The sequence below is a fragment of the Juglans microcarpa x Juglans regia genome, chromosome 4D (genome assembly GCF_004785595.1).
Source record: "Juglans microcarpa x Juglans regia isolate MS1-56 chromosome 4D, Jm3101_v1.0, whole genome shotgun sequence".
Taxonomy (NCBI): domain Eukaryota; kingdom Viridiplantae; phylum Streptophyta; class Magnoliopsida; order Fagales; family Juglandaceae; genus Juglans; species Juglans microcarpa x Juglans regia.
Genome location: NC_054600.1, coordinates 747,459 through 762,552, shown reverse-complemented (window position 1 = coordinate 762,552; position 15,094 = coordinate 747,459). Strand labels below are relative to the sequence as shown.

General features: G+C 33.2%; 1 protein-coding gene across 1 annotated transcript; it reads right to left on the bottom strand.

Moving 5' to 3' along the window:
* Window positions 1–9,118: 9,118 nt before the first annotated feature.
* Window positions 9,119–15,094, bottom strand: LOC121259552 (anther-specific proline-rich protein APG-like). Its single transcript, XM_041161180.1, has 5 exons — window positions 14,715–15,094; window positions 14,474–14,625; window positions 12,819–13,043; window positions 12,332–12,593; window positions 9,119–9,312 (listed from the first exon to the last, which is right to left on the bottom strand). The coding sequence occupies exons 1-5, from the start codon at window positions 15,079–15,081 to the stop codon at window positions 9,119–9,121; spliced, it is 1,200 nt and encodes a 399-aa protein (XP_041017114.1). The 5' UTR covers window positions 15,082–15,094.

Below are 15,094 nucleotides of genomic sequence, written 5' to 3'. Positions count from 1 at the left end.
CATATTATTATCAAAATTATAATAAAGAACAACTTCTTGTAATTATAAACTACTTTAAATATAATCATATAATATATTTTCTAAATTATTATATGAAGAACGTTTGCCAGCTACATACCATGATTACGTTAGGGAAGCATGCATGCATTTTTGTGGCGTAACTTTGATAGTCCCCTACCGACAAAGCATATATCATAATGTACGTCGAGATCGATTTGATTATATATATTCTCTTGGAATTATTAATGAAGGTTTTTAAGCAGTGTAATTTCAGAATTCTGAACCGCTTTTTTTAAATATTATGCATTTAATATATGGGTTTTGCTACGTACACGTGATGATCATCCTACGCCACAATACTACAAAAGTTTTAATTTTTTTTTTTATTTCTATTAAACTAATTGAGTTATTCTACTCCTCACCCCTACATCATATATATACTTCCTAAGAGAAAAAAAAAAAAAAATCATATACTGCGATGTATGATATAATTAAAATAATGAATAGAATTATTCTTAATATATATATATATGTATGTATATATATATATACACACACTTTCATGCAACAAATAGAGCGCGCAGCCTATATAGCTAGAGACAATAATTTAACGCCCATAGTCTATAGATCATGATCAAATATATAGTCCACGTACGACAAACAGCTTGGCCCTGCAGTTCAACACTTACTAAGACTAGTTTCGAGGAAAATGAAGGTCATGTACTTGCATGCGATCGACCTAAAAGTAGTACTACGTACTCCTCTTAAATATCGACCACTGCCAACTGACTAAAATTCATAGGTGTCACAAAGTTTGTTCCTCCACTATAGAGGGCTCGAGCTGCCAATTCTGAAGCATGTTCAGTTGGATGAAAGTAATCCCAGAACAAGTACTCGCTACGATTAGGACAAAGGTTTGGTGAATACAGAAAATGGCAGGCTTTTTCTCCATTGTATTTTCCTCTGCCACAGCAAGCTGTTTTGATTTCCTTGAAGCCTGAGACATGGCAAGAATGGCATGGTACTGATTATATGTAAGTTTCCTGATCTTATTCCTCATTAATTCATGTCGCTTTCAAAATGGGAATTAAACTTGTTTGACCTGTACTGTAATTAATTAATTGCACAAATCATATATATATATAATATAGAATTAAAGACTAATATATAGATCGGAATCATGTTTTCAATTCAATATTTTGGAAAATATTAGTGTCCGGCCGGCCATGTTGTTGACACAGTGTTTTATTCCTTAAGAGGTACGTATAAATTAATGAAGTTGTTTTAAGTCATGCTTACCGGAGGCCGATCGCGATGGGTTTTTCAAGATACTCATGGTCATTTTATAGGCATCTCCCAGTGAGTACTTCATTTCTTTCAATTCCGAGCTCAATCCTTCCAACAGTTCCTTCATTTTGGTGTAAAACATCCGAGCAAACTCATTCAATTCCTCTTTGCAAAGCCCGCTGACATTAGAACGCTGAGATGGGCAGCACCCAATTGGTGCAACGCTTACAATGGCAAATCTTCGAGCCCCCAGGCCATACATAATCTGCCATTTTAATTTCAGAAAATTTAGTTTTACGTACGTAGAATATTCCGATGTTGGGCTGAGATGGGCGCCTTTTTCAATATTGGGAATCACCATGCATGCATATGGAACAGAAGTGCGTGCTAGTTCCGGATCAAAGATTAAAAATGTAAGAAAGGGCATAGAATTGCAGACCTTTAACTGGTTGTGGAAAGCGAGTTGGAGAGTGGACATAAACTCTGGCTTGGATAAATAGCTATATGTATCTTCATAATCGAAGATGTCGTTAGTTCCGACAATAATGAGGAACAAAGACTTAGAAAGCATACTAGCTGTTTTCGTTGGACCCAATATCTCAGTGATGTTACCCCTAACCATATCAAATTGTTGGATCTGCTCTTTCATTGACACCACCTCTTTCTACAAGATTTCCATATATACACGTAAATTTAGATCATGATCAGTATATTATCTAAAGTTCCAAAATGAATACATTTTATAAGGTATATATAGATGTGATACTTTTCTGAGACAAATTAAATTGTTTACCCATTTTTTTAGTCCTGTGTTGTCAAGGATTCCAGCTGCCCCTGATGCAAAGTTCACACCCAGCTGTAATTTCTCCATATTACTTAACTGACGGCGGAAAAGAAGCTGGAGAAAAGGTTGCGGACTCTTCTCATAACCGAATAGCCTCACTAAGCAATATAGAGATCAAAACATGGCAAAATAGGATCAAATATATTGTTAATAATATTGTGTTCATGCATGATCAGTTGAAACGTCTATTAATTATAAATAACACTTTCCTAGCTAGCTATTTCAAAAGAACTAATTATTTTTAGAGGCTATATATTAATGGCTCATCCAATGATCCTGATGATCATCTGTCTTTCGAAGTAGAACTAAATAAATTATAAATAAGACGTAGCTAGTTGGAGTACTACCAATTTGGTCAGCTGTGTTAAAGCCATTGCTGAACCTCCCTGTTGGCTTGGAGTAGAGAAAGTCGATCCCATTATAAGGGAAGTTGGCCCTCGCTAGTGTAAAGTTCAAATAATTGTTTGTCCCAACATCTGCAATCGAATCGCCGAAAATGAAAATGGGCGGCAGTAGTACTTGTGCCTCGGCTACGTGCATGAAAATCACGACCGCGGCCAAAGAATGGAAATGGAAGTAAGAAAATGAAAATGGGACATTCCGACATTTCTTTGCCATGAGAGCTAGCTAGGCCAACTATATGGCCGCCCAAGCTTCCAATTTCTGTACCTTATGTACGCGGTGTCTCTCACTCTTTTTGCATCTCTCTTCCTACCTTTCTCCCTTAATTTATAGCATCTACGTATATTATATGCAGAAAATATCAAAAAATGAACAAGCTAGCAGGCATGGTTAACTGTGTCATTATCCCAACCTAGAAAGTGATCAGCTAGCTAATATTTTGTTAATTGGCGGATTGATCGAGTAATAATATTATTATATATATCTACTTAATTTTATAGCATAAATTAATTAAAGCTATACCTAGTGATCTCTGCCTATGATATTTTCTTTGATGTTTGAACTGTTCTTTTAACTTTTTTTCAATTCCGGTGATCCCTTGTTTATCTTAGAAAAATTGTATCACTATAAAGATTTGGATAATAAATGAGCAATGATATTAATTTTTTTTATTATTACTTTTTCTTGTTGTTCAATGATTGAAAAATTATTTATTATTTTTCACTTATCAGCTAATCATTTAATCCAAGGATAATAAGAAATGATGGTTAAAATTAAGATGATAAATAACATTTATCTAGTGCAATATACATTAGTTAAATGCAAGCTGTATAGCATACAATTATATATAGAAATTGAAAGAAATTGAAAAAAGGAGAAAATTATACTAAATTAATGACTGTTTAATAATATATTTTTGCTGAAGGAGAGAAATATATATAATTGCTTTGTGAATTGAGAAATTATACATGCGGCGACAAGTTCTGCCTTAGGTAGTAACGATATTTAAATTCGAATCAGCCTGGTAACGGCCTAGGAGGCTTCGCTAGCAACATATATATATTCAAGAATTTATATATATATATATATATATATATATATATATATGGTTTGATAGGGATTGATTTACTTGTTTTTTGTTTGCGTGTAGAAAATTCTGGTCATTTCACTATAAGAAAAACAGATTTTTATGGTCATTTAATTGTAGCGAAAAGACCATTTATGATTAAAACAAATTCATTTTAGCTGTAAATAATTATTTCGTTAGAATTAATTAACCATAAATAAATAATTTTTTTATAGTGTTTATTTAAACGTGGCTTCTTATTGTCACTTTATTTGTCTGATTTTATTGTACAAACTTGCATCGATCTCTGTCGAGGACTACTGGATGTTATAATAAATGTAATGTGTGTTTTTGTCTGCATGTTGTTATCTTTCCGGGCATAACATTTACGGATTTATAGCTCAGAAAAATGAATTTTTATAGGAGTTTCAAGTGATCAGATATGAATATAAGATATATATATATATATATATATATATATATATATTAAACCAACGTAATATTTAATCTAATTACTAAAACTCAGGAAAAAAAAAATGAAATACAAAAACAATTGGGTACGCGGTTCTGATTTGAAAGTCGGATTTTTCAATATATATATTTGATTAAATAATAATGTTCTAAGACTTTAAGACTTGAATATTAAATAATTTTCGGGTGGAAAAGCTAGCTAGCTTCATGAGACGATTCATGCAATATGCATGCATGCATGCCCGATCGAACATGAAGTATTACTTAATTGGAATCGATTTTTGTTATTGCAATAATCCAAAAACTATTTTTTGTCCTTTAATTTTCTTGTTAGCTATATAATAGCTAGCTAGCTAGGTTTATTCGTACCTTTATTAATTTTTTGGGGAAAGAGTTGAATTCATAATTAAACACGGGCTTGAATTATAATTTGAGATGTCCCCATTCCTTATAATTAGCATGAAAATACAATAGTGAAAGAGGTTTCTTTATATTTCTATCAGATTTATAAAAGACAGTTGATGTTTGGCGCACGTTAGAGTACTGTTTAATTTTGGGTTATAGCACTGAGATATTTTCATTCTACAGCTAATATTTTTATTTTCTAAAACATCTCGGTTAACAACTTTTTCATTTTCAATTAATAAAATAAATTTAGAATTAAACAAACACAATTTAAAAAAAAAAAAAAAAATTAACACCAAGGTGGCGCTAATTGGGGGGATAGCTGATTTAGGCCACCGGCCATGAGGTTGTCCACGGTGGTTTTATTTAAACATATTTTTAGTAGTCGACAGTCATTCAGACTCGATAAAGGTTGTGATCATGCATGCATGGCATGTATATATATACTCTGCGATTGTGGAATTTTTTTATTAAAAAAAATACACTTTGCACCCTCAACAGCACTCAAATTAGGCTTATATATATATATATATATATATATGTATGTATATGGAGAAAATGTTCTAATTTATGAGATGATTATGAAAAACCATCACGGTACCTTAATTAATTTGCATTCGATCCTAGATAATTGCTTCTCAATGAGTTCTCATCGTCAAATAGAATCATAAAAAACAGAGTGACAATCACATATATACTTTGAAGGGGCCTCTCTATGATTTCATGTATAAAGATTAATTAGTTGTTTAGGTGGAGGGCAAAAATCATATGCCCAACCTAGCATGCATGGGCCTTTCCTGCGCAACTTAGGTGGAGGCTGGCGAAGAAGGCCTCCTTCCAAAGGAGTCTTGTTGTGAACTACAAGAAGAAAAAATAAAACAAAAACAAAATCAATCACATAGGTATGACATACAAGATTTACATTGTTCAACAACATACCTATGTTCATGAAGCTGTAAAGGATTTTATTATCTTAAAAGTCAAATACACAGTACAATAATACAATATGAACCCATATAGAATAGTACTTTATGTGTGCACGTGTGTGTGGTGAAACCCTAATTAGGATAATTTGCACATAAACTCTAATTAGAAGTTGGGTTGGACCGGTTTAGGCTATAAAATCGGGTCAAAAATTTGGGCGGATAAGCTTGCACTCTGTGGCCCAAGTCTTATTGAAAACCCACAAAAAAATTGCAATGAATTATTATCGAGTCTGATCATCAAATCAAGTCGTCACAAAAATAAACTAGATTCCACCAAAACAAGCCCAACAAATTTGAGCCAATAGTGAGATACTACTCTAGAAGAGACAAAATTCTAACCTTTTGTCACTATCTATAGTTCAAGAAACAATCTTAGGTAAACAGTTTCTCTGGGGCGTAGAGCTCCCAAAAGGTAATGGGCGGGTGGAAATTAAGATTGCCTCGGGCCAGATGAAAATGACCCTAGAGTGCAATTGCAGAATGGTGCTTGACTACATGATCGAACACCCATCAATTAGAAACAAATGGAAGGGCTATCCCTCAATAAATAAGCATTATTATATTCTAGGAATAATAGACTGGTCTTTCCCAAGAGCTCACATTAACGGAAGGTTTGGCATCTTGCAGTGCAATTTCAGAATTTTGAACTGCATTTGTTAATTCTGTATTTTGTACTTTCATGCATATGTATATATATATACATTAATAAAGTAGCCTAGAGATCAAACAAAATAAAATAAGATATACGCACATATCATTTGGCTTATTTAATCCTTCATATAACAACAGATTAGACGTTCATCAAATACAAATGATAAACATGACCTAACCCGTCCCGGTTATCAGCGTCTATATATGCCGCAATCTGAACGTCGGACAATATTACAGGCAGGTTCAACTTATTAAGACTATTTAGAGGAAGTTAAAGGTGTTGAATGCAAACTACAAGTACTCCTCTCAAAGATCGACCACTGCCAACTGACTAAAATTCATGGGTGTCACAAATCTTGTTCCTGCACTATAGAGGGTAACAGCTGCCAATTCTGAAGCAAATGCAGTTGGATGAAAGAGATCCCAAAACAAGTACTCTCGACGATTAGAACAAAGGTTTGGGCTTTGAAGATCCATGCAGGGTGCTCTTCCATTGAAACTTCCCTTACCACAGCAAGCTGTTTTGGCGTCCTTGAAGCCTGAGACAGACATTGGGAAGATTAATGGCAATGTAATTAAGTTTTCTATTACCCTTCATGCCGCTTTGAATATAGGCAACATGCAGTTTGACTAGTACTGTAATTGCAAATCACATACAATTAAAATGCTAATACATTTTCAATTCATTATAATATCTTGTAATATCCTGTATTAACGTGTTCTTGGCACTGTGTTTAAACCCTAAAAGGCATGATGTTATTTTAAGTGCTTACCGAAGGCCCTTGGGTCTTCGATAATATTCATGGTCATTTCATAGGCATCTCCCAGTGAGTACTTGAATTCTTTCAATTCCGAGCTCAATCCTTGCAAGAGATCTTTCGTTTTCGTGTAAAGCATCCGAGCAAACTCATTCAATTCCTCCTTGCAAAGCCCGGTGTCACTAGAACGTTGAGATGGGCAGCACCCAATTGGTGCAACACCTGCGATGGCAAATCTTCGAGCCCCCAGGCCATATAGATTCTGCCATTTTAATTTCAGAAAAGATGTTGAACTTGATCAATATATATCCTTTTCCAGTGGGAACCATAACGATAATATGGAATGGAAGTGCTAGTCCAAAAGATTAAAAGAAAGAAAGGGCATGGAATTGCAGACCTTTAACTGGTCGTGGAAAGTGAATTGGAGAGTGGACATGAACTCTTGCTTGGATAAATTGCTATATGTATCTTCATAATCGAAGATGTCGTTACTTCCGACATTAACGAGGAACAAAGATTTCGAAAGCATACTAGCTGTTTGTGCAGGACCCAATATCTCAGTGATGTTTCCCATAACTATTCCAAATTGTTGGATCTGCTTTTCCATTGGCACCACCTCTTTCTACAAGATTTCCATATATATATATATTCACGTCATGTAGAGTACTGATGTGTATTATCTAAAATTCCCCAAAATACCTAGGTATATATGTGATACGATACAATATCGTCTACAGAGGTCAAATAATAAGTACAATTGGCATTTATAAGGATAAGTTGAGATTTAAGACCAAGGCCTGGTTAGGATATATATATACAATACACCACAATTAACACACACTTTTCAATTTCAAGTCTTTAACTATTTCATTTAATTATTACCTAATTATTACAACTGTACAAATTTTGAAATAAAATACGAAAAACAATTCAAATTTTTAGAATTCTAAAACAAAAATTATATTAAAAAAATTATATTCTAACAATATTTTAATTTTATAATATTTTTATTCAATTTTTTTTTCTCTCATTTCCCAAAACCCCATAAAACATTCTAACTTAAATCATTTCTCATCTCAACTCAAATATCTCACTAGCTACTATTAACAAACTATCTTAACTCAATATCCAAACCAGTCCTAAATTCGTGTAATAGAGGAAACACAAAAGATCAAAGGGTTTTGTACACTTTAGAATCTTAGATCCCAAATTGTGACCAGTACTCATGTCTGTAGTACGTACCAATTAAACTAGCAAGTTTGAAATATTGCACTATATACGTACTCTCAATTAAGATTTGATTATTATATATTAAGGTTGCATATGTATTTTTCGTCAATCTAAGTCCCGGCCAAATGTTAATCAAATATTAAGGATGTAAACTCATTTAACCTTTTACTAATTCGAAAATGAAGGAATTGTGTATCAAATAGATGAGATAATTTGGTAACCAAAAGTCAAAAGTGTATCTTTCTGAGACCAAATATATCCCTTTTACCCATTTTTTTAGTCCTGTTGTGTCAAGAATTCCAGCTCCTGCTGATGCGAAGTTCACGCCCCGCTGTATGTTCTGCTTAAAACTGTACTGACGGCTGACAAGAAGGAGAAAGGGTGGCGGACTCTTCTTATAACCGAATTGCCTCACTGATCAATATAGGAATAAAAAAAGCCATGGAAAAATAGTATCAAATTAAATATAGCTAACAAATCCTAGCAATATATAATGTGAAATTATAAGCTTATGATCATCAGTACTTACTCCGATCGTGTTCAAGTAGATTGGTGTCAAGCTTCAAAGTACGTATAAGCTAGACCTCTTAATTTTTCTTGTTATTTTGTTCTTACTTTGGGCAATTATATATTAATATAGCTAGTTATTAATTCGTTATAAGCTGTACTTTGGGCAATCGCAATTAATATAGTTATTATACTTACAATCAATAAGAGGTCAGGCCTGCATAAGAGATCATGTGCATACAAGGTGTATAAATACCACTTTCCTATTTCAAAAGAATATAATAATTTTCCATATATTTTGTCATACCTGTTAATTACAATGAGCAGAATATCATTTTAATTAAAAAGTAAATGGTCCAATAAATTCTTATATATTATATATATATTCCTGTCAATTGAAAATCAAATGAATATTAATTAATGGACTAATGCATCCAATATTCCTGATCTCATTTTTCAAGTAAATTAAAAAGAAAAAGAAAAAAACTAATTAAGAGCTAGCTTATAATTATTAAATTGAGTACGTACCAATTTGGTCAGCAGCGTTGAAGCCATTACTGAACCTCCCTGTTGGCTTGTAGAAAGGATAGTCGATCCCGTTATAAGGGAAGTTGGCCCTCGCTATAGTTTTGTTCAGTAAATTGTTTGTCCCAACATCAGCAATCGAATCTCCGAATATGAAGATGGCCGGCACTTGTGCCTTGCCTACGTGCATGAAAATCATGAGCGCCGTCAAACAAAGGCCGACATCATGGAAGTAAGGAAATGGGACGACATAATTCCTACATATCTTTGCCATCATGATCAGAAGAACAAAGCAGTATATACGGCCGCCCAAGGTTCCAATTTCTCATGTACCCTCTCTGTGTGTCCTCAGCTCTTAATTTGCATCTCTAGCTTTCACGAATTCTACCTTTTATAGGATTTGCATAACATAGAAAGTATAAAAAATGAACAAGCAAGCAAGGTTAATGCATGGCTGTGTCATTGTCCCATCCTAGAAAGTGAGCTAGCTTACATTTTGTTTATAATTGGCGGATTGATCTAGTAATTAATTAATCTTCTTATATGTAAGCAAGGCACAACGTACAATAATATATATATATATATATATATATATATATATATATATATACTCTGTTTTTAGTAGCATTAAATTTAATTAAAGCTGTATTTTGCAATTTGCAATCTCTCCCTATTCTATATTTCCTTCGATCTTTAATTGAGCATTGGGAGAGAGAATTATTTTGTGAATTGAGAACTTATGCGGCGACAAGTCCTGCCTTAGGTAGGAACGATTTGAGTCGTTTTCAGCCTGCTAAGAGCCTAGGAAGCTTCGCTACCAACGTATATTCAAGAATTTTGCATAGAATATCTCCTCGAAATAGTAATATTATTTTTGTCGCTGCTTAACCTTCTATTTGCTGGTATGTATGTGTGTGTATGTGTGTATATATATATATATATATATACACACACAGAAGATGCATGTTGGTGATAATTTTAAACGTGCGTGTGGCTAGGTTAGAAAGATGCATGTTGCTAGCTAGCTAGGTTCTTTGTCTGATTTTATTGGACGAACCTGCATCGATCCCTGTCCAATATTACTTTATATAATATGAAAGCATGTTTGTTTTTATGCATGTGGTGCATGTCTCATGATGTATCTATCTATCTATTGAATAATTAGTTATGGATTAATATATATAGCTAGTTTAGAAAGATCAACTCTATATGCAATCACACGTCTCTTAAACACGCTTTCCCTCTTTAACTTAATTTTGGAAAGATCAATAAGGTTTTGGTTTGGACTTGGTATAAAATTCTGTTTACACCATTAATTTATCCGAAGGTTGACACATCAGTTGTTTGATTTACGTCTCGTTTGGATTCAAAAAATTTCTCTTCTCATCACTACAACTTTATCAAATTTCTATACAAAATATAATAAACAATTCAATTTTTTCAAATTTCAATTCTACTTTTTCAAATTCTAAGATAATAATAATATTAAAAAATAATATTTTAACAATATTTTTTTCAACTTTCATCTTTTATCTAAAATCATCTCATCTAATCTCTAAATCCAAACCAACCCTTAATGGTTTTTATATTCTTTTTTTTTTTCCTGTTAAATTTTATCTTCTTATATAAAGTTTTTGTTCTCTTATTTTTACATTTGAGGTTCTATAGATTTTTATTCTTTTATGTTTATTTTCTTTAATTTTGTGGCTCCTCGTCAACACTTTTTTAATTTTAATTTTAATTTTAATTTTAATACATATTTAAGTTTAGTATACTTTTAATATGGTTTTAGTTTTTTTCAACGTTTGGCATGCTACTTCAATAAAGTTAATGATTTACTAATAGAATTAGTAAAGAAGTTTGTGGTATTTTTTATTTTTTATTTATAAATACTCTAGTCACAAAGTGATTATATAAAAGTAATCTCACAAACTAGTGTGTCTTGATATGGTCCGTCAAATTGTAAAGTTACTTTTATTGTAATGCAAATCTGACGACTCACATGAAATTACATCAATTTATGAGATTATTTTTATACAATCTCTTTATAGGTGTAATATTCTTTTTTTTTTTTTTAAATGACGGTACTACTTTTGATAAATAAATTTTTATTAATACTCTTATAATCACAAAAAGAAAACTGTCCTGTACTTCATGAAAAACACGTGCTAATTTGATTTGGAAACACACCGTATCAATTAAATAGAGATTGTATTTATCTCTTTTCTAAACTTTTTCTTTCTTTTTTTTTTCTCTCATTTTTTTTTTTCCTTTTGCCATGTAGGAAAAATGACACATTTTCTTCTTTTTTTTTTGAAAGAAGAAAAATGGCACCTATATAGTACTCATTTGGATATTACAGTACTAGTGAAATGATAATTATAGTCGTGAATGCATAAGTACTGTACAATCATTTTGAAAAAAGTGAATAAATATAAGACTTACGTGAAAAAATTAATTAATTAATAGTTAACTCACTCTTTTTCAAAATGACGCTTGTACACTCTATTACTATATGTAGCATTATTCATTATAGTATTAAGTTACAGTACTACTGAGACAAAGAAATTATAACATGTACGGTACTAATTCATCCATAAAATGAATAAGAAAAGCTAGGCTATAAAATGGATCCACGAGAGAAATGAAATGGCTGCCAGCTTTGATCGATCTTCCAAAGTACTAAAGCTCAAAAATAAACTAGCAATATTATATTATATTGACATGATTCCAAATTATAATTAGCATATGATAAGGATACAATCATCAAAAGAGTGGTTTGTTGCAGCCTGCAGATGATCATAGATATCATATCATAAACTGAGATGTGCAAGTTGACGGAAATTCATTGGCACAACGTAATCCTTTGAAGTTATATCGTAAAGTATCGAAGCTAAGATCCGAGAAGCAGTTTGAGTGGGATGGTACTGGTCCCAGAAAAAGTAAATCTGTCGATCTCCACACAACTTGGAATTTGGTCGGCATGGATATTCTGCATTCAGAGTTCCATTTCCACAACAAGCTTCTACTATCAGCTTCAATCGATCTACAAATCATTTGGATCGCGCGAAACCTTACTATATATCAGTCTTCATTTATTTTGAAAAAACTAAACAAAACAAAATCCCTCAAAACTCTTTCCTAATTTATATATATGTACTATGTTTGAGATCATCAGATGAAATTAACTAATAATTACCTGGAGATTGAGGATCATGATCAGCAAAGTGAAGTAGATCAGTTGTCATTTTATATGCGTTTCCAAGTGAGTAGAACATCGCAGGGTGCTCTGTGGTTAGATTCTCCATGAGGACCCGCAGTTCCTCATAGAACACTTGAGCATGCTCATTCAATGCCTCCATGCAACCACCACTCTCATTGAAAGTACGTTGGTATGGGCAGCACCCAATTGCTGGCACACTAATTATCCCAATTTTTTTCGCCCCAAGATGTAGAAGACTCTGCAAATGAAAGGAAGATTTTAAATCAGGATAAAAGAATAAAAATTTCAGAGAAAAAGAAAAAAGAGAGAGGAAGGTGCTCCAATTAGTCAATTACAATTGCAAATAAGTACTGTAAATAACATGTATACCTTTCAGATTACTCGGGACCTTTGCCCATTAATGTGACATTAATTGTCTAGTAGATTGTTGTTAAAAAAGCAGATCGAGCGAGCTTATACGTACCTTTAAATGAGTTCGGTAATTATCCATTAAAGTGGCGATAAACACTTGCAGGGTTTGATTAGTGTTGAGATCAACAAAATATTCAAAGATGTCATTGCTTCCCACGCTGATGAGAAAGAAAGACTTGCTAATGATGTTCTCCGGAGATCCACCCAACGCTTCCGAGAGATTGCTGTGAACGGTTGCGAACTGTTGGACCTGTTCCCTCATGGGAATAACCTCTGTCTGTATATATATCATGCTTGATGATCAGTAAATTAAATGTTGTTCAATTCATTAATCACGGTCCAAATTAAATCACAAGTTGCCCAAAAGTTATTGTGGGTGGGTGGGTGTGTGCGTTAATTACTAGAGGAACCCTTTCTTTTATCACGATGCAGGTTACATTAAGATCAAACGGAGCACCTATATATTTTTTGTTGTTTATAAGTTAAAACATTGAAAATATTAAAATAAGCACCTATATATATAGTTCTGCTTGAACTATATATAGCTTGTAATTCGCTTGCATGCATACCTGGCCTGTCAAGTTGTTTGACGGCCTGGAGAATTAGAATATTGTTTTAAATACTTGGAATCTCAATTGGATTACTTGATCGTGCCTACATCTCATGATATGTTCATGCATGCTTGATGTGCATCACAAAAGTTATGATATATAGGAAAATACTGAAATCTAAAGTACTACTACTGGTTTATGCGGTTTCTCAACCCCATAGGATCAGATGCTTACAAGTGATCTCTATTAATAGTTATTAACTAAAGTTGCAAACATAGAATGATCAAATTCATGCGTAATGTTGCTCTCCATTCTGAATCTTATCATCGATAATGGTCATATCAGATGGTATGATATATTTTAAATAATTTTATAAGTCCATCATTTAAATAAAAACTACTTAAAATGCAGTACATCAACCGATTTGACTATAAATGATCAGTTGAACAGGTTCTTCAAGACAATACTGAAAATAGCTGGGATTGAGTAATGTTAAATACAATCATGGGTTGTGCAAGCGCCGCACACTCATTTTGAAAAAGAGTGAGATTCACTATTAAGAAAATATTTTTTTTCATGTGGATCTCATATTTACTCATTTTTTTTAAAAGAAGTACGTAGCACCTGTGTACTCCATGACTGTAAATATCATTTTTGAGTAGAAAATAGATCTCAAATGACTATTTTAGGGTTGACTTAACAAATATTTTAGGTTGATGATCATTATTTCGACCTTATAAAACACCTGAAAGAAGGAAAATGTTTTCAAGAAAAAGAAATTTTCTTAACATACTAAACTATTTGAACTTTAGTATCTAAAATAGGATAGAGATGGACATGATATAAAATAAAGGCCGCCTACATTATTTATATAATATTAAATGTTCGAGATATTCACTAATAAGATATGATCTATAAATGCGTTAGAATTTACATGTCTATTTTCTCGCTCTGAACTCTGAAATTCAAATAAAACTCTAGGAAATCGATCGACTGAATTAAAAAGAAAAGACAAAAAAAAAATAGTAGTTATAATTAATGGTAGCAATAGCAAAGAAATGGAGAAATAAACAGTAAACCAATGTAGGAAATGGACCGATGTCTTGAACTCTAAAAAATATCAACATATATATATGCATGGATCCAGGGAGCTTACGTATGAAATATTTCCGGTATCGAGGAGAAGTCCGGATCCTCCAGAGGCAAAGTTAACGCCCCTGAAGTTTTGGATGCTCCTTAAATACTTCCTGTGCTTGTTAAGAATGTGGAGAAAAGCTGGCGGGCTCTCGGGGTAACCCATAGACATGACTAATAGGAAAAGAAAAGAGAAAAAGTTATTATATTTCTTAATTTGCACAATAATATATTCAATATGGTTACCAAATCAGTTCTCTTACCTAAACAATCAGCTGTGTTGTAACCATTACTAAACCTTCCCGTTGAGACTGATCCTGGATAGTCTATCCCATTATACGGCATATCTGCCTTTGCTCCACTCTTATTCAAGTAATTGTTTGTCCCAACATCTACGGTTGAGTCGCCAAATATGAAAACAGCAGGTACCACAGGTCCGGTAGGCGTTGGTGCCGGTGCTGGCACCACATGAGGTGCAGGTGCAGGAGCTGGCACAACAATTACAGGTGCAGGTTCAGGGGCGGGTACCATAGGTGCAGGTGCAAGTGTCGGTTGAAGGGCAGAAACCACAGGTGCAGGGCCGGGCATCGCAGGTAAAGGTTGGGAAACATGCAGACCAACCATGGCCATGATAAGGAAAACG